Raw genomic sequence first — 20837 nt, forward strand, 5'->3', positions numbered from 1 at the left:
TGATAACATACCAAATAAGGCAACCCAGAAGTTGCTGTCATTGAATATTTCTAATGCAGAGCAAAATAGATAAGCAAGGGGGTGAAAAGTTATCGGGGGTAGGTGGGAATGTGGGGTTGAAGTTACAGTCAGATCAACCATGATCTTATTGAATGGCAGGGCAGGCTCGAGGGGCCGAGTGGCCTACTCCTGCTCCTAATTCACATGTTCATATTTTCATCTGTACACAAATCCAGGAATGAAGATACACAGATCCAGGGTCTGGATACATAGGGCTAAGAGAGCTGGTACAAATAGTCAATGGATGTAGCTTCACAGATCATGGGGTGCACGTTATTCTTGTTGGTTGAGTCTGGTGCTGCCTAAAATATTGGATTTCTCCTTTGAACATGTTAGGCTTGTTAGAATCAATAGCATCCACTGAAATGTTCCACTATGATGTTATCCTGCTAAAGGAACCAGATTGCTCTATCAAATGAGGGAGGCCTCCTTCTCCAACACATCAGCCAACCCACCCACTTTGATGGTGACACCCGATCCTTCTTTTGTTCATGTTCCATGTTCAGATCATGCTAAATTGTCAACGGAACTGCAATTTTACGAATTTCAAACAAGTTATTCACACGCCAACATCAATATGATAACTGCGCCTGGCACAATGCCAAATCACCACATCGTCCATCGCCACATAATAATTACCTGAGATTTCCGTCCTCTTCCCTTGTTCTTCCTCCTGTCATTGACCCCTTTCTCGGAGTGTTCCACAAACAGAAGCCAGCTATCGTGTGGGTCCACGGGCATATCTGGTAGCTGCCAGAGAAAAGGTGAGAAATAAGGCTGGAGTCCAGATACTGAGAACAGGACTGAGTTATGGAACATAGTCATGATTTGGCATGGACTGCAGAAGCTTTGAATGAGCTAAGAATTAACTAATTCAGATAACAGTGGGCAATGTTCCCAGGAGAACTTGAATTTTATTTCTTTAATACATTAATTCTTCAAGCTGGAACAATGTTAACCACTCAAATTGCAGCATAGGTTACATACGGAGTAGAGCCCCCTCAACAATGGACGATGCAGTACTCTGGGAAGTTAGGTGGTGAGTGAAATCCATCAGACTTCTGCCTGATAAATTACAGATGACATAAAGATAACTATGTCTCTGATCCAACCTTAGTGTATCTGTACAATCAATCCAGTGCCCTTGAAAAGACTGAAAACTTGGGGCTGCAAAACTGGACTAGCAGTGGTTCAGATGGACCCGGACAACTAGCAAAAACTTTCATTCTGTAAATCCTCAGCAGAGTTGACTTTAGACTCAACCGGATGCCGGAGCCACGGTATTATGCAATCCCGGTTAGAAGGGTGGCATGTCACCCGTTGAGCCACCCAGTCCCAGAGTGTGTAAGGACAGTGTCTGACCCACTGTCCACCCAGTCCCAGAGTGTGAAAGGGCAGTGTCTGACCCACTGTCCCACCCAGTCCCAGAGTGTGAAAGGACAGTGTCTGACCCACTGTCTACCCAGTCCCAGAGTGTGAAAGGGCAGTGTCTGACCCACTGTCCCACCCAGTCCCAGTGTGAAAGGAGTGTCTGATCCACTGCCCACCCAGTCCCAGAGTGAAAAAGGACAGTGTCTGACCCACTGACCCACCCAGTCCCAGAGTGAGAAAGGACAGTGTCTGACCCACTCTCACACCCAGTCCCAGAGTGTGAAAGGACAGTGTCTGACCCACTGTCCACCCAGTCACAGAGTGTGAAAGGACAGTGTCTGACCCACTGTCCCACCCAGTCCCAGAGTGTGAAAGGACAGTGTCTGACCCACTGTCCCACCCAGTCCCAGAGTGAGAAAGAGTGTCTGACCCACTATCCCACCCAGTCCCAGTGTGTGAAAGGACAGTGTGTGACCCACTGTCCCACCCAGTCCCAGAGTGTGAAAGGACAGTGTCTGAGCCACTGTCCCACCCAGTCCCAGAGTGTGAAAGGACAGTGTCTGACCCACTGTCCCACCCAGTCCCAGTGTGTGAAAGGACAGAGTCTGACCCACTGTCCCACCCAGTTCCAGAGTGAGAAAGGACAGTGTCTGACTCACTGTCCCACCCAATCCCAGTGTGAAAGGACAGTGTGACCCATTGTCCCACCCAGTCCCAGAGTGTGAAAGGACAGTGTCTGACCCACTGTCCCACCCAGTTCCAGAGTGTGAAAGGACAGTGTCTGACCCACTGTCCCACCCAGTCCCAGAGTGTGACAGGACAGTGTCTAACCCACTATCCCACCCAGTCCCAGAGTGTGTAAGGAGTGTCTGACCCACTGTCCCACCCAGTCCCAGAGTGTGAAAGGACAGTGTCTGACCCATTGTCCCACCCAGTCCCAGTGTGAAAGGACAGTGTCTGACCCACTATCCCACCCAGTCCCAGAGTGTGAAAGGACAGTGTCTAACCCACTATCCCACCCAGTCCCAGAGTGTGAAAGGACAGTGTCTGAGCCACTGTCCCACCCAGTCCCAGAGTGTGAAAGGACAGTGTCTGACCCACTGTCCCACCCAGTCCCAGGGTGTGAAAGGACAGTGTCTGACCCACTGTCCCACCCAGTCCCAGAGTTTGAATGGACAGTGTGTGACCCACTGTCCCACCCAGTCCCAGGGTGTGAAAGGACAGTGTCTGACCCACTGACCCACCCAGTCCCAGAGTGTGAAAGGACAGTGTCTGACCCACTGACCCACCCAGTCCCAGGGTGTGAAAGGACAGTGTCTGACCCACTATCCCACCCAGCCCCTCTCTACTCAGATTTTAATGATTGAGGATTTAAAAAAGATTGCCATTGAGACTCGTCCCGTTTTTGAAACAAATTGTCTATAATTACTAGAGTTGCAAACATTTGTTAAAGTTTAAGCTTCCTGAAACCCTTGCTATGTTTGCTGATGAAAATTAATGAGCACAGGTCAATATATTCAATAAGGGAATAGGTGGATGGGACAATGTAAGATCCCAGCTTCGACCCGGCCATTGAAACATCGGGCTAGTTTCTCCGCCACCCGCAGTTCGCTGGCAGCGGGATTCTGTACTTTCGGCGCTTGTCAGTGGGATTTCCCTTTGAAGCCACCCCACTCCGCCAGGAAACCCTGGGCGGAGGTACGCTGCCATCGGTAACAGAAAACCGCTAAGGCCGATGAATTCCGGCCATTGTCATAGCCAATCAGATCAAGGACCTTGTTTACCCAACAAATGCATCACCTTTCTTGTTGCCTTTGTTCTTTATCGGTGGTTACATTTCAGTTATTAAGAAAAAATTTGCTTTGGAAAGAGTAATATAAAAACACAGGGAGATTTATTGAGAGGAACTGCTGAGACTTTGTGGAAAATAGAGGGAGTTGGAACTGGTGGGAATTTGCCACTAATTCTGAAGCAGCTGGAATATGTCTGCTTGGGCAAAGCCAAGAGTTTCACTCTTGCAAATACAGTAATGGCCATGATGCTTCGAGGGTGGGTTTGTGAATTGGCACGCACTTTTGGAACAGTTTGGATGTTTGCTTACACTAACTCTTTCACATATCACTTTCAGCGTTTCTTTCATACAATACTCTTTTTCAGTCCTTAACTTGAGAATCGTCGTTATGTATGAAATGAAATCATCTGCACTCAAAAGGGTCTGAATACGTTATTCTTCTCAACTGAACAGGCACCCTTCTAAGTAGGTGTCTACTGTGGAATTTCTCTCTTCCACCCTCCCCCACAACCCCAAATATCTTCAGATTAAAAATAGTATGTTTCCCTAACCTCCAGCTCACTGTCTGTCAAGCCCCCCCCCCCCCACCCCCGACCCCCAGTCCCCCTTCAGACATCTTGTGAGAGATACCGTATAAATGGAGGTTATTGTTGTTGAAAGCACTGCATTTATTTTGAATTTTGATTTCGACAAGATAATTAGCGAGATCACCCAGTCCAAATTCTTTGTGGCTACACTAAGTGAATAATAATACTTTGGCTCTCATGCCTAACAATAACAATGTCAGCTAGTGTCGCCTATCAGGTGGAAGTAAAACATCCCCTGAGTTCTCCTAGTGTCTTGGCTCAACATTTTTCTCTCAGTCAATCACAACAAAAACAGATTGGGGGCTTTATTTTTTGTGGAACAATTTGGCCAACTGCTATGAGCCCCATAGAGACTGATAAGATGTACAAAGAAATGAATTTCCCAGTGACTTCTGGAAATGATTGAAGAATAAGATTTTACATTTTAAGACTTTTACTATAACAAACTGAAATCACCATGGTCAAACATTACTTAACAGGCAACTAATAAAGGAAACTGAAGAAAAGGTACTTTCGCCTTAGCAAACTAACAGAATCAGGATACATCTGCACGTGCCTTTTTCTGAGAACTGCGCTTTTGTCAGATGTTTAGCATTACAAGATAAGGTGCTAAGTAGCCCCCAGCTCTCCAGTAGGCTTAATTCACCGTGGCCTGCTATTAAACACTCCCATTGCCCTTCAGAAGCATTCCACCCAGCCTGAGTGACCATCACCGGTGAGGCCCACCTTGCCAAACCTTTTGTTCCTTCAGTCTCCAAAAATCCCGTCTGTTTTGTCTCCGTCTATTCAAATGGAGAAGAGGCTCTCACTTCTTCTGCACGGTAGCATTGCGGCAGCACGGTAGCATTTTGGATAGCACAATTGCTTCACAGCTCCAGGGTCCCAGGTTCGATTCCAGCTTGGGTCACTGTTTGTGTAGAGTCTGCACATCCTCCCCGTGTGTGCGTGGGTTTCCTCCGGGTGCTCCGGTTTCCTCCCACAGTCCAAAGATGTGCAGGTTAGGTAGATTGGCCATGATAAATTGCCCTTAGTGTCCAAAATTGCCCTTAGTGTTGGGTGGGGTTACTGGGTTATGGGGATAGGGTGGAGGTGTTGACTTTGGGTAGGGTGCTCTTTCCAAGAGCCGGTGCAGACTCGATGGGCCGAATGGCCTCCTTCTGCACTGTAAATTCTATAATGCTATGATTCTTGTGGTTGATAATACAAAACCATCTTTCTGCTTCCCCACAGCAGTAACTGTATTGCTTTCCCTGTCATTAAGTAGTTGCTTTCTCTGTCCCTCTGCAACTCGAAAAACAGCTGTCCCTTTTTCTGTGCGGTAGTGTGTGCCAAAATGTCAAAATTGTCACATGATTTCAATAGTTTCTGGTGGCCCACAGCTGTAGTGTGTGCCAAAATGTCAAAATTGACATCTGATTTCAATAAGTTTCCTTTGACCTCACCGTCCCCCTTTTAAGAATATTCTGTTTGACATTACGTTAAAGGAGGCATTTCAAAACATAATCTGTCCTGTAAAGCCCAAGATTGGGAACACATTACACTTTGCTACTTAATCAACAGTGACTGCCCTTTAGAAGTAATCCATTGGTGTAAAATGCTAGAAGATATGTAAGGTGCTACATAAATGCAAGCTCTCTACTTTAAAAATGTGCCCATTAGTATTCACTTGCAACAGGCTCCAACCTTATTGTGGATGTGGTTGATGATTTCAAAACAATGCAATGTTTAAAGACTGTTGCCAGATGTTGTCTTGCCGCAGCGATCTCCGTGTTGGCTGTGAATCAGTTGGTGACCCTCTCTGAGTTGCAGGTTCAAGTCTTGCTCCAGAGACTTGAGTAAAAAATCCTGGCTGACACTTTGTGTTGTATTGAAGGGATTTTTCACATTTGCTGGTTCTGTCTTTCCAAAGTGATGTTAAAATGAGGCCCTGTTTACCATGGCACCATCTGGAAGAAGTACATCAACCTTCCCCTGGTATCCCGGCCAGCATTTATCCCTCAACCTACATCATCAAAACAGATAATCTAGTCATTATCCTATTGCCGTGTGCAAATTGACTGTCAGGTTTAAAGATCCTGTGGCAGTGATTATTCTTCAATAAACATACTTCATTGGCTGTAAAATATTCTGGGATGTCCAGAGGTTGTGAAAGGCAATAAATAAATGCAAGCTTTTTTTTCTGATCCACATCAATAACGATCATTGAGAATTTACTGAAGTACAACTTTCAATGTCATTGAGGTCAGATCTGAAAACCTTGCACCTCTATTGTACAAATCGCTCTGGTGGCTCAAGAAATAACTAGAGTATTTCACATGTGTTTATACCACTGTGGAATCACAGCATCTGCATATTTCATTCACCGCGACATACCATGTATGAGATCTCTTGTCCATCAGACATCTCTCTACTGCATGAGTCATCTCTGGGCCATCTTTAATAACCACAACTGGTTTTACAGTTACATTTCAGGATTTCTTCACTTGATTCTGTGTCTATCACATTAGCTGACCTGCTGAAACTATTCTTGCCTTATTTTCCAGAAACATTTGCCCTCCATTAATTTATCTAAAGCTAATCCTATGCATTCAAATGATCTTCCTTAACTGTTCAGGTGGGATAATGAAAGATTTCAGGCTTCCCAAAAGCCTGGGAGGGATTCTGCGTTGCCCGACGCCGATATCTTAAACGGTGATCGGGCGAAGAATCCCTTTTTACGAAAAAATCGGGGGCGGCACCTGCTTTCGGACGCTCTGCCCCCTCCAAAATGGTGTCATCGGGGAGTATGACGCATGCCGTTGGGACAGCCTCAAGACGTCACCTGAAGGCCCTCCCCCGATGCTCCGCCCCCGATGGGCCGGGTTCCCGCCGCCGCGGTTCACTTGTGCTCTGTTTTAGTCAACCTCGCATGGTTGCTGCGGACTATGTCTAGCGCTGCCACAGTCAGTGGTGGGGGGGGGGGGGGAACCATGCCACTGCCTGGGAGGGCTTCGGCGAGGGCTGGGGGAAATGGTGGAGGGTGGTCTGGGGGTGACGAGGGGTGGAGGTCCAGTGGGGCTCTATCTGGCAGGTTGGGTCTGTGCACAGCCGGCGCCATGTTGTCTGGCGCGACCGCTGCAGGTCGTCGCCTTGCGCATGCGCGGCCACGGACCGGCCATTCTCTGGCCGTTTCTGGCTCGGGAGCCGGGAGTTGTACCCAACGCCACTGCTAGCCCCTCACCGGTCCCAGAACCGGTGAGGATTCCGCGCCGATTTTGGCGTTGTAAAATGCCACAGTTCCCACGTCGGCGTCGGCACTTAGCCGCAGAATTGAAAAATCCAGTCCCCCATCTTTTCTGCACTACGATCAGCCACCATGGGGGTAATTGTAACCCCTCTAACTGGGTTGGTTTTGGGGCGGGTAGGAGAGTTAAAATTGAAAAACCTCAACATGATCCCTCATCACCTTGGAATCTACCTAATTCCAGCTTTAACAGAGGCGGGATGAAGGAAGGGTGATCGAGTCACTGGAGGAAGATGCATCGATTGTTGAACTTTTTAAGGAGGCTGCCTGTCTCCATTTTAACAAGGTTTCTAATTGTAAGTACTGTCTGCTCGAGTTTCCCTAGCCATGTGAAACTGAACAGGAGAAAGGTGAGAAGTGCCGTCTCCATAACATAAATGTATTTACAGCACTGCTTGTGGGCCCAGCAACAATGGAGTGTTTCAACTGCCCTGGAAAATCAGCATCCCACCTCCCCCTACACCTCAATGATCTCAGACCACCGTGATCACTTGCCCTGCCGTGATCTCTCTGAGCCCCACATCCACAATCTCTGATCCCCAATCTTCATTAAAGTTCCTGATACTCCTTGCGATTGGCATCATCCTCTGCCTTCACCTCTGCTAAGTCCACTTGTGCCTGAAGCCGTGTGTCACAGCCTTTCCTGTCCAACAGTTAAGCTAGATGACAGGCGGAAAACCTGGGAACAAAAAGCAAACACACCTATAGTTTTAATCCCGAGCGAGCGAGGAAGCAGTACTTTTGGCCTTCCTGTCCTTATTGCCTCCCCTAGAACCTGAATTCACATCTCAGTAAACAGTAAGGTCATGAGTCACACTTATCTGAAGAAAATCTGATCTACACCACTCCATCTTCCTTCCCCAGCCGGTCAGCACAAGTCAATTTCTCGGCCCATATCTTATTCAAATTGTTCCTTCCTCTTTCTCTTTCTTGATCTCTAAATGCAAACGGACAGATGACTGGGCTGGTGACTATATCTCAGGTCCCTGGTGGGAATGCCAACACTCCAGAATTGGCTGAGATTCTCTGACGATTAGTGAATAATCCCAGGTTGTGAGAAACCCAGAAGAATAATCATAGTGTCTAAGAAATGATTTTTTCTATTTGCTTTATACACTTTTGCTCATTAGTTACACAATCATTGACCATGGGCACAAAAGGCCATTTGATTGAGAGTCAAATGTCATCCAATTGGCAAATGAAGCATCTTTTCTTAAAATTATTTCTGGGGACATGGGCGTCACTGGCTAGGGCAGCATTTATTGCCCATCCCTAATTGCCCTTGAGAAGGTGGTGAGCTGCTTTCTTGAACCGCTGCAGTCTATGTGGTGTAGGTACACCTGCAGAGCTGTTGAGCAGGAAGTTTGAGGATTTTGACCCAGAAACAGTGAAGGAAAGGCAATATAGCTCCAAGTCAGATGGTGGTGTTTCCATGCATCTGCAGACCTTGTCTTTCCAGTTGGTAGAGGCCAATGGTTTGGACGGTGTTGTCAAAGGAGCCTCAGTAACATTTTGTAGATGTACTGTGAAGGTGGACAACAAATGGTGGGAGTGTGGAGTTGGGGCTTAGAGCCTGGAGGTCATGTGGTGAATCTTCCAGGAATACATCCATCCAGAGATGACACCTATAGCAACTGACAGTGCTGACATGTAACCAGCTAAGAAAGAACTAGGTCCAACAAACTTATGTTATTGACACAGATTGGAATGTGGATTCATTAATGCTGACAATGGGGGCTTTAAACCCTCATTAAACTCCAACCTGGTGAAGTACATTGGTACATTGCTGCTGAATGCCACCATAATGACCAAATGTCTTTCTTTCAAGGCTTCATGTATGTAGCATTAAATCCTTTCAAACGCTCAATAACAAATACCCATATTTAACCTTGTATTGCATCTGAAGATGCTCCAGAGGAACATTATCAGACAAATTTGGTGATGAACCACAGATGATGGAGATATTGGGAGCAGTGTCTGCATGCTTGGTCAAAGAGATAGTTTTTAAAGAGTGACTTGAAGGAGGAGGGAAGTTGAGGGAGACGGAGAGGTTCCGGGAGAGAGCTAAGGGTTAGGCAGATGAAATCCAATATCTCCGTCATCTGTGCCACCAATGATGAAGCAGAGGGAGCTGGAATGCACAAGAAGTCAGCATTGAAGGAGTCCAGAGCTCTCAGCTGGTAGATGCATTACCTAGTGTGGTGCTGAGGCAAACAGGCAAGAGAGATCCCAAATTCTGAGACCAGTCAGCGTTGAGTTAGTTCATCTCACAGTACTGATGATAAATTGACCTTCACACTCTTAGTGTAATGAGAGGTAATATTCCTTTCTTAACCATCATTCTAATGATGCTGGACAGTCTGTGAGCAGGCATGTTGGATGAGGAAAGAATGAGACTTGGCTATGACTCCCTTTCCCCACTGGAACAAGCAGCGTAAAGAACTGTCTCAGGGGCAAAAATTCAATGGCAAAATTCCTTTCTGCCTACAGAAAATCTCAGATTGTAATGAAAATGTAATAAAAATAAAGTGGTTACTTCCATAATGGTTCATTGTCTATATGCACTGACCAAACACAAACCAGAAAAGATACCCAGTTAACAAATAGATCAACAATGAAATGAAATTTCCATTGATGCTAAACCTTACTATTTAGGGGTGACACCGTGGTTAGCACTGCTGGCTCACGGCGCCGAGGACCCAGGTTCGATCCTGGCCCAGGATCACTGTCCATGTGGAGTTTGCACATTCTCCCCGTGTCTGCATGGGTCTCACCTCCATAACCCAAAGATGTGCAGGGTAAGTGGATTGGCCCCTTAACTGGAAAAATAAAATTAAAAAACCTTATCTCACAGATACATGAAACCCAGAAACTCGGAATCTAGGCCTATGTCTGAACACACGAATAATGGAATTACAAGCAGGAGGAGGCCATTCGGTATCCCTCGAACCTGCTCCACCATTCAACAAGATCATGGCTGATCTGATTGTAACCTCGACCCCACATTCCTGCCTGACCCTGATGAGCTCTGACCCCCTTGTTAATCAAGGAGCCAACTGGCTTTGCCTTAAAAATGTTCAAAATCTCTGCTACCACCACCTTTTGAGGAAATGTGTTCTGAAGACTCAGAACTCTCTGAGAGGAAAGCATTCCCCTCTTCTCTATCTTAAATTGGGTGACCCCTTATTTTCAACGGGAACCTTAGTTCTAGATTCTCCCACAGAAGGAACTTCCTCTCCAAATCCACCCTGACAATACCCCTCAGGATCTTACACCTCTTACCTTTCTGAACTCCAGTGGATAGAAGCCTATCCCTTGTAAGACATCCTGCCCATTCCAAGTACTGGTCTAGAAAACCTTCTCTGAACTTCTTCCAACGCACTTACATAATGATACAGATGTGGTCTCATTAGTGCACCTGTATAACTGAAGCATAAATTCCCAACTTTTGTATTCAATTCCTCTCCGATAAATGATAACATTCTATTAGCTTTCCTAATTATTTCCTGTACCTGCACACTAGCCTTTGGTGACTCATGCACTCGGACACCCAGATCCCTCTGCATCTCAGAGCTCTGCAATCTCTTGCCATTTAGATAATATGCTTCTCTTTTATTCTTACTGACAAAATGGCTGATTTCACATTTTCCCACATTTTGCTCCATTTGCCAGATCTTTGCTCACTCAGTTGACGTATATATGCCCCTTTGTATTGCCTCATTACGTCCATTAAATCTTACTATCCTACCCATCAGCAACTTTAGCAACCATATCGTTGGTCCCTTCATCCAAGTGTTTTATATAAAAAGTAAAATCTTGAGGCCCCAGCATTGATTCCCTATGGCACGCCACTTGTCACATCCTACCAACCAACCGGAAAAAGATCCTTTTATGCCTACCTTCTGGGCGCAATTGGCTGCCTTGATGTGCCCAGCGCAGGTCTGGGTGCGCCATGTAAATAATGGGATAGGCCAAAATTGAGACTCGGGCCGGGCACGGACCAGTTTGCAATTCAGCTGGCCCGCTCCCAATGGCAAGTAGCGGATCTCGGCCAGAAATGGTCGCATCTCATTAGTGAGACCCAGTCGAATGCAGTGGCTTCCTGGGAATTAACCGACTCCCCAGCGAGAAGTCACGTGGCCATCTTTTAGTATTCCTTATCACAAATGTGAAATTGGTGCAGAGGCCGCTGAGGGAATGTGAGGAGGTGAGTAGCCATTTCCATTTTCCAGCATGCAGCTCAAGGCCACCTGAGTGCTCAGGGAGATGGGGGTTAGGGGCAGGCAAAGAGGGTTGGTGGGAATGACTTGGTCAGGGGGTTGAAGCGTTGCAGGTTAGGGGTAAACCCTGAGCCGGAGCATGAGGGGCTTTGCGTCTGTGAGGCCTTCAAGCCATTTTAAACTATTGTGGAGACCCACAACAGGAGCACCCACAGCTGCAGTCTCTCTGTCCTACCAAATTCACCCAGGACAGAGCTCTGCTGTGGCTTTAATGATGAAAGTCAATTTCACTCCCTTTGACTGTGAGCAGCCTCTAGCTTCACAGCTGAATGTTATTGCAAATGATGAATTAGCCTTGTTAGTTGTGAGAGCACTTCACACTCTCTCCAGTGCCTCCTCGAGGGCACATGTGCCATGTCTCAAAGGATGTCCCAAAGTACATAGCATTTCAAGCAACCTTTGATGCCTGAACGGTGTGCTTGAATTTGAGGAGCATCAACACCATAGAGGCAGCTGCTAACAATCAAACAGTAAACAGCAGGGCTTCAGCATTGGGAATCTTCGCACAGCCAAGGGGTAAGTGTGTGGATTGGATTGGATGGATTGGATTTGTTTATTGTCACGTGTACCGAGGTACAGTGAAAAGTATTTTTCTGCGAGCAGCTCAACAGATCATTAAGTAAATGGGAAGAAAAGGGAATAAAAGAAAATACATTTTCCATTGCGGGAGGGCGTGAAAAATGTCGGGGACGCCCTCCCGCTATTCTCTGACCCGTCATGGGCAGCGGAGAATCGTGCCCATAGAACCTTGGACCATAAAACAGCGGAGATTTAAATCCACGAGGAGGCCATGATTATTGTGCCTATTTTGGCACTTGGTCAAAATAAGCCCATTGTCCTGTTTTCTTCCCCTACCCTGTCCTCAACTTCAAATGATCTGCCTTTACCAGGTTCGAATCCTGGCTTGGGTCATTGTCTGTGCGGAGTCTGCACGTTCTCCCTGTGACTGCGGGGGTTTCCTCGGGTGCTCTGGTTTCCTCCCACAGTCCAAATATGTGCGGGTTTGGTGGATTGGCCATGCTAAATTTCCCTTAGCGCCAAAATGGTTAGGTGGGGTTACTGGGTTACGGGGATAGGGTGGAGGTGTGGGCTTATGTAGAGTGCTTTTTCCAGGGCTGGCGCAGTCGATGGGCCGACTGGCCTCCTTCTGCACTGTAAATTCTATGATTATACCTAAAAAGATACAATGGTTGCTGTTTTAGCTGCTCCATATCAAACTTTTCATGTTCCAACAAACTCCAAAACAATAATACCCCTTCACATGGGCCGGAGGTCTATGGCCGATGAGATTCCCGGGTCCCGCCAGCAGTGGACCCCCGCCCATGGGCTTCCGGCCAGCATGGGTTGGCTTCAATGGGAAATCTCATTGACAAGCGGCAGGAGTAGAGAATCCCGCCGCCAGCGAACAGCGTGCCGTCGAGAAACACGTGGCTGGGGGACTGGAGAATCTAGCCAATAGGGTGGGATTTTCCAGCCCTTCCTGCCAGTCGGATCTTCCAGTCCTACGAAGGCGATCATCAGGGCTGGGTACCACGGCAGCAGGGTGGGCAAGCCATGCAAAGCCCTGAGGTAAACAGTGAGATGGGAAGATACTGCTGCCAGCCAATGGTGGGCTGCCTTTGCTGCAGTGGGGGGGGGGGGGGGGGGGGGGGCGAGCACAAAATCCGGCCCATAATGTGTGCAACAATTTTGCAACCCATAAGACACCAATCATAAGAAATATAAGAATAGGAGCAGGATTAGGCCATTTGACCCCTCAAACTTGCTCCACCATCAAAACGATTATGACTGATTTGATCACTTTTCTGTCTGCTCCTCATAATCCTTGACTCCCTTTTAGATCAAAAATCTGTTTAACTCAACCTTGAATATATTCAATGACCCCCCAACCTCCACTGCTCACGAGTAAGGAACATTCCAAAGCTTAATCACGCTCTCCGATAAGAAAGTCCTCCTCATCTCCATTTTAAATGAAAGACACCTTATACTGAAACTGTGCTCCCTAGTTCTAGAACACCCCCATGAAAGGGAACATCCTCTCAATATCTACTCTATCAAACCCTCTCAGAATTTTATATATTTCAATAAGATCACCTCTCATCTTTCTAAACTCAAATGAGTACAGGCCAAACCCGCCCAAACCTTCCTCGTAAGACAACCTCTTCATCCCAGGAATCAATCTAATGAATCTTCTCTGAACTGCGTCCAATGCAAGTTCATCCCCCCTTACACCGGAGTTCAGTTAGCTATGTTGGCTGGGTGGCTGGTTTGTGATGCAGAGCAAAGTACAGGTTCAATTCTTGTACCGGCTGATATTGTCCATGAAGGCCCTTCCTTTTTAACCTTGCCCCTTACCTGAGGTGTCATGACCCTCAGGTTAAATCATCATCAGTTAGCTTGCTCTCTCTCTCTCTCAAAAGGGAGAGCAAATGGTCCTCTGGGACTAAAGTGACTTTCATTTCATATAACGACACCAAAACTGTGGTGTGGTCTCACCAATGACCTGTTCAGTTATAGCAAAACTTTCCTGCTTTTATACTTTATCCTCCTTGCAATATGCCCCAATATCCCTTAGATCGCTAGGATTATCTACCTGCACATTACTGGGCTTTATAGAACACACAACATTGGGTTAAATATTTTTCCAAAAGTCGCAATATTAGAGGGCAGTTAATAGAGAAGTCATCACCAGCTAATTCAGCTCCCACTACTCTGGTTCTGAGGTCCACCTGAGTTGATATGATCAGCAGGTCATCAATCAGCCTCCCTTCAGGGAGAAAGGAGCAAAACGCTCCCTGTCATCTCCCCTTTGTGGGGCATTATATCTGACCTTCCAATCTCTTAAAAGGAGAGCGGGACCATATCCCTGCCTGGCACTGCCAATTCATGTCAATACCATCCTGGGTACATACTGCTGGAACCCAGGGTTGCCAACTTTCGAGGGGGTTAATGGAAACTGCTGATTTTCTGATGTGTGAATAATTTATTTTGCTTCAGACGAGTGTAATCTTATTTTCCCTTGCAGGGCTATCCGAGCTATGCGGTTAGGTAAACAGACTGGCGCCAGTGCCGAGGGGCACCGATTCACTGAATACAATAACAGCAATGTAATCCTCCAATGGAAATGTCTAAAGTAAAATATTCCATTTCATTTTATAAATGTAATAAATTAGGCCACTGGCAAAATTATTAAAGGCATTGCAGAAAAAGCTAAGATATATTTAGGGTGCAATTTTCTAAAGTCTCGCAAACTTCAGAAAGACACATTTACATGCTCCTTAGGTCCTAGTGAGTAAAATGCATCAGAATGCCATTAATGGAGTCAACAACGTTTATTCAAAAGGATGAATTTTAATTTAACGAGGCCACCTTTGTGTTTGCCTTTTCTGCAGTGGGCTGAGAAATGTCAAATTCTGTATGATTAAGAGGAATAGAAGACACTGGATAAAAAAAGGGAACAATTCACTCCTGTGTAGTGTTGTATGGTTTGTGTGTGTGTCGCAGTGTCAGCTTCTGTACATGAAATATACACTGTGGATAAAAAGGAATGATTCATTCCTTTATAGCACTGTGCGGTTGATGTGGGCCTCATTGCAACCTCCCGTACATGTGTAGCACCCACTAGATAAAATCACTTTTGTTTGGCGCTGAGGCCAATTGCATGGTGGTTAGCATCAATGCTTCACAGCTCCAGGGTCCCAGGTTCGATTCCCGGCTGGGTCACTGTCTGTGTGGAGTCTGCACGTCCTCCCTGTGTGTGCGTGGGTTTCCTCCGGGTGCTCCGGTTTCCTCCCACAATCCAAAGATGTGCGGGTTAGGTGGATTGGCCATGGTAAATTGCCCGTAGTGTAAGGTTAATGGGGGGATTGTTGGGTTACGGGTATACGGGTTACGTGGGTTTAAAGTAGGGTGATCATTGTTCGGCACAACATTGAGGGCCGAAGGGCCTGTTCTGTGCTGTACTGTTCTATGTTCTATGTTCTATTATACAGTTCCCCCTCACTATTATCTTGCTTGAGATCAATCTTGTTTGAACCTGAACTTTTCAGGTCTTTCTGGGGTAACCAGCTGAACCATCCCTAATATTCTGTTGTCCATATGGCAGTGTGCACCACCATTGAACTTGACGTTTCGCACTTCCTTATCCTCTATTGGAATAGCGAGACAGACGGTGGCACGGTGGCGTAGTGGTCAGCATTGCTGCCTACAGCGCTGAGGACCCAGGTTCGAATCCCGGACCTGGGCCACTGTCCGTATGGAGTTTGCACATTCTCCCTGTGTTTGCATGGGTCTCACCCCCACAACCCAAAGATGTGCAGGGTAGGTGGATTGGCCACGCTAAATTGTCCCTTAATTGGAAAAAAATTATTGGGGACTCTAAATTTATTCTAAAAATAAAAGGAATAGGAGACATTTGTCCCGATTTGTTGCTGACACTGAGTTAGGTGGCATATAAATAAGGCAGACGGCACAACATATTGCAAAGGGACATTGATTGATTAAGTGAGTGGACAATATTGCGTGCGATGATGTTGAGTGTGGCAAAGCCTGTGGTCATCCACCGAAGAAAGAAAGGTCTGGGTATTTTTGAAATGACGAAAAGCTGGAACTCTAGAACGCCAGAGAGATTTCGGGTCCAAATACAGAAATTACAAAAAAAACTAATAAACAGACACAAAAAATAATTAAATTTAAAAGTTGGAATAAAAAGGGGTGAAAATTACACAACAGTAGCTGCAGTTGCCAAACTTTCTGGTTGAACTATGTCTGGGAACTGCATCTCAGGAAGGATCTAGGAGGAGATGTGATGCTGATTTTTAAAAATTCATTGGTGGGTGCACGCAGTTTTAAGTTTTAAGCAGGATGGAGGGAGAAAAATCCGATTGAAGGGTCATAATAAGGAAACATTCACTATCTAGCTTGGGAACAGAAAGCAAATTTGGTTGCTAAATGTTGGCGAGATACACAATTTCAGAGAGATTTGGCTAAATTAAGTGGATAAAACTGCATAATGGATTTCAATGTAAAGTACTATACAATAATTTAGCAACATAGGCCAGCATTTATTGCCTGTGAGAAGATGGTGGTGAGCTGCCTGTGTAGAAACATCCACATTGCTGTGAGGGTACACCAGGATGATACTCATGCTAAAAGGGTTCAATTATAAAGATGGGTTTCAGAGACAAAGTTTGTCTTCCCTAACATATAGAAGATTAAGAGATGATCTAATTGAAGTGGTTAAAACAAATAAATGGTATAGATAGAGAGAAATTATTTCCTCTGGGGGAATAATGCAGAAGGGGAAATTATCTTATCATCAGAGTTGTGCCATTTAGGGTTGGGTCAGGAAGCACTTTTTCGAAAGAAAAAAGGTGAGTGGCATTTTGACACTCTCTCTCCACCAAAAAGCTGTTGAAGCTATAGGTCAGCCGGAAATTTCAAAACTGGAATCGATAGATTTAATGGAATTAATATGGAATTCAACGATGATCTGATTCAATGCCGGAACAGATTTGAGGGGCTGAATGGCCTACATTTGTTCCTATGTTGCTAAATTATTGTATAGTACTTTACATTGAAATCCATTATGCAGTTTTATCCACAATTTAGCCAAATCTCTCTGAAATTGTGTATCTCGCCAACATTTAGCAACCAAATTTGCTTTCTGTTCCCAAGCTGGATAGTGAATGTTTCCTTATTATGACTCTTCAATCGGATTTTTCTCCCTCCATCCTGCTTAAAATTGGATGTGATGGATAGGTGAGGACGGTCAGAGCACAGGGGTTCTACAAATGGGTTAACTTGATGGTCTATAATCTGTTTTCCCAAAATCGTGTTGTACAGTAATGTACACAAACTTTCAGAACTAAAGAACAAAGATCTCCATACATATCAAGAGATCTAATCTTACATATGATAGTGAGTCTTCAAGGCAGCTTTGGTTAGGAAGAATTATTCCTTTGATCTCAATCTGCCACAGCATATTTTCATTATACACTCTACCTGGGACATAGGGAGGAGGCTAAGGAAGATAGAAGGGGAGCGATCACTTCAAGCTAATCCCCAAATCTAGGCAAATATTGAATGTAATTCTTCAATTCCAATGCCAAAACTACTGAGAGAAATGTAACATCAAACACTCCACGGTCAGGTAAAATACTTGTTAGATAAATAATAATGTTCCTTCTCCACTGTCTCTCTGTCTTGTACAGTATGGGTTAGTGTAAAGTTTCTTCTATCCTGTTCCATTGAACACTCCCACGTTAGGGGGCGAGATTCTCAAGTTCGCCAGCCACGTATTCCGACATGGCGCGCCCCAGCCAGCAGTGGAATTCTCTGTTCCCACAGCCGACCAATGGGGGTTCCTATTGTGGTCACCTCACACAGTTGGGAAACTCGCGGGTGTGGGTGCGCTGCCGGCGGACCGGAAGATCCCGCTGATGGAGAATTCTGCAGAGGAAGTTAGAAAAAGGGTAAAGGGCATGATTTACTGGCGGCTTTACGCCTGAATGGTGGCACAGCCAGTAGAAGCCGGGCCATCCCTCTTCCGGGATCTACCCGGCTTGCCATGCTTCGCGGGATCTAATGCGATCTCGTAAAATGTCGCAATCTGAATCCTGCCCATTCTGGGCAGGATTAGTATTTTTCAAATCCACATAGTAGATTGAGACGGTTAGTTTCACTCTAATATGCAGTCCCCTGACCTAGCTGAGGCATTGGAACCTAACCCATTCGCCTTGGGGACCTTGGGCAAGCACTGTTCAGTGTTGGTCCCACAAATGGAGACTAGACAGAACGGCACTTGTGAGGGTCTCCCATGGGATCAGAGGCCCCCAGGCGCTGGCCTTCTGGGAAGGGTGACACCTTGGCACTGGCACCCTGGCACTGCCAGCCTGGTGCCAGGCTGGCATTTTTCCCATGGTGAGGATTGGACCTGGGGGTGCCCTGCACATGTGAGGTGGAGTGTGGGGGCCAGAGGACCCTCTTATAGGTGAGTTGGGGCTTTGGGATCGGGACACCATTTAAAAATAGCGTCCCGATCTCTTCCTGAACTGAGGAGTTCCAGCGAACGGAGCTCCTCCATTCAGCGAACGGAATTAAGTGCTGCCTCGGAAGGGCGTTCCCTGCTGATGCTCCAAACTCAGACAGAGTCCCGATAGATAGCATGGCTTTCCAGGCAGTCGCAGCACCGTGAAACACCCTGCTAAACGTGTTCATCACGGGACTCTAATCCAATTTGGTTAGATCATGCCCAAAGATCCCTCTTGCACTTCACCATCAATCGCCCCAAGTTCAGGTGTAGAATAGGTTACCAGAGTAAAACCCCATATTGTCCCATCAAACCCTTTCAGAATAGTTTGGGTTAGGTAATGAATAAAACACTTGTTGCAATGTCCCTTCAAATGCTCTCGGGCCAGATATAGCACAGACTAGATACAGAGTGAAATAATATTTCAGCACCAACTCCAATAAAATGCGTCCTCCAGCATTGAATCATAGAATTCCTACAGTGCAGAAGGAGTCCATTTGGCCCATGCAGTCTGCAGCGACCCTCTGAAAGAGCTCCCTATCTAGGACCATTCCCCTGTAACCCCGTAAGCCACCTAACCATTGGACACTAAGGGATAATTTAACATAGCCACCTAACCTGCACATCTTTGGACAGATGCCAATGATGTGCCATTATCTTTCCCAATGCGGAGTATCCCTTGGTACCTCTAAATAACAGCCGTCACCAATTGGACAGCCTCCGACAAATACCAACAATTTTAGATCTCGGCCCACTAGTGTCCAACTGAGTAATACACTTACTGCCATTCTCCTGCCTTCTTCCTGTAACCCTACACATTCTTCCTTTTCAGATAACAACCTAATTCCCGTTTGAACTCTTCAATTGAACCTGCCTTCACTACACTCTCAGGCTTTGTGTTCCAGACCCTAACACTCACCACATGAAAATGTTTTTTCCTAATGTTGCCTTTGCTTTTATCACCATCACTTTAACCCTGTGCCCTCTCATTCGCGATCCTTTCATGAGTGGGAACAGATTCTCTACTCTGTCCAGCCCCCTCATGATTTTGAATACCTCGAATAAATCTCTTCATAGCCTTCTTTTCTCCAGCCCTTACCTTCTCCAATCTTTCTTCACAACTCAAGTTCCTCATCCCTGGGACCATTCTCGTGAATATTTTTTGCACTCTCCCCAAGCCTTCTCAACCTTCCAAAAGTATGGCACCCAGAACTGGACACAATACTCCAGCGGAGTTTGTCCATAGAATCCATAAGATCCCTGCAGTGCAGAAGGAGGCTATTTGGCCCATCGAGTCTGCACCAATCCTCTGAAAGAGCACCCTGCTGAGGACCACTCCCTTGTCCCATTCCTGCAACCCCATAACCCTACCTAACCTGCACATCTTTGGACTGTGGGATGAAACTGGAGCACCCGGAAATCCACACAGATATGGAGAAAAGAGCAAACACCACACAGCCAATCAGCCAAGGCTGGAATTGAACCTCTGGCGCTGTGAGGCAGCAGTGCTAACCACTGTGCCGCCATGCCGCCCTGTCATATATAAATTCCACATGCCCTCCTTGGTCTTACTCTATGCCCTTATTAATAAAGCCTAGAATACTGTATGCTTTATTAATTGTGCTCTCTCCCGCCCTGCTTCAATTCCTTATGCATGTATACATCAAGGTCCCTTTGCTCCTTGCACCCCTTTAACATTGTACCCTTTATTTTATATTGTCCAGCCATGTTCTTCCTACCAAAATCTACTTCCTCAATTCTTCACTGTCTTAAATGGACATGGAGCCTCTTTGGATTGATGCTAGTATTATACTGACTGGTAACATTTGCCGTCGGGCAAGATTGAATGGCAGAGAATGCCAAGATTCAGGAATCTTTAAACCACAATTAAATCGGAGCATTTACTGGAATAATTGCTGCTACATGTGATGGAATTCTGGTAACCGATACCAGTAATGAGCTAATTCCTGTACCAGCGCAATAACATTTATGTTACTATGAATAGCAAGTATCACGACAGAGCTCCAGTTTGTACTGAGGACTGACCTTTGGTCCAACAAGTCAGCACCTCGCAGTCGATCATGTACATTTTGACCATCTTAGGGCAGTCTGCAATTCCAGGGCAGGACTTCAGAATGTGCTATTGGCTCCAGTGAGAACTGCCCCAATTTTGCAGATTTTTGACCCAACCTCACAAACTGACTGACTCAATCCAACACAAAGTTATGTTCCTCGCACATGATATTCCAATGTTCCCAATTGGACAGAGAAATGCTGGTGTTCATCAGAATATTCAATCTCTGACCGTATTGAGCCTTAGAGCCCATAGTCCTGTTCTCAATTAGATATTTACCCTGTTGCATTTTAAACTAGCTAATCTCTCCAGTCTGACAGCAATAGCCAAGAAATCACTGTTAGAGTTATCGCTGTATAA

General features: G+C 45.9%; 1 protein-coding gene across 2 annotated transcripts in view; it reads right to left on the minus strand.

Moving 5' to 3' along the window:
• Nucleotides 1–20837, minus strand: part of LOC119976765 (erythroferrone-like) — a 104747-nt gene that overhangs the window by 46093 nt on the left and 37817 nt on the right. For both annotated transcript variants that reach the window (XM_038817509.1, XM_038817510.1), the window contains exon 2: nt 700–810. In XM_038817509.1, the coding sequence (XP_038673437.1) occupies nt 700–810 (111 nt within the window). The remainder of the gene's footprint in view (nt 1–699; nt 811–20837) is intronic.

This window comes from Scyliorhinus canicula, chromosome 13 (assembly GCF_902713615.1).
Source record: "Scyliorhinus canicula chromosome 13, sScyCan1.1, whole genome shotgun sequence".
NCBI lineage: Eukaryota > Metazoa > Chordata > Chondrichthyes > Carcharhiniformes > Scyliorhinidae > Scyliorhinus > Scyliorhinus canicula.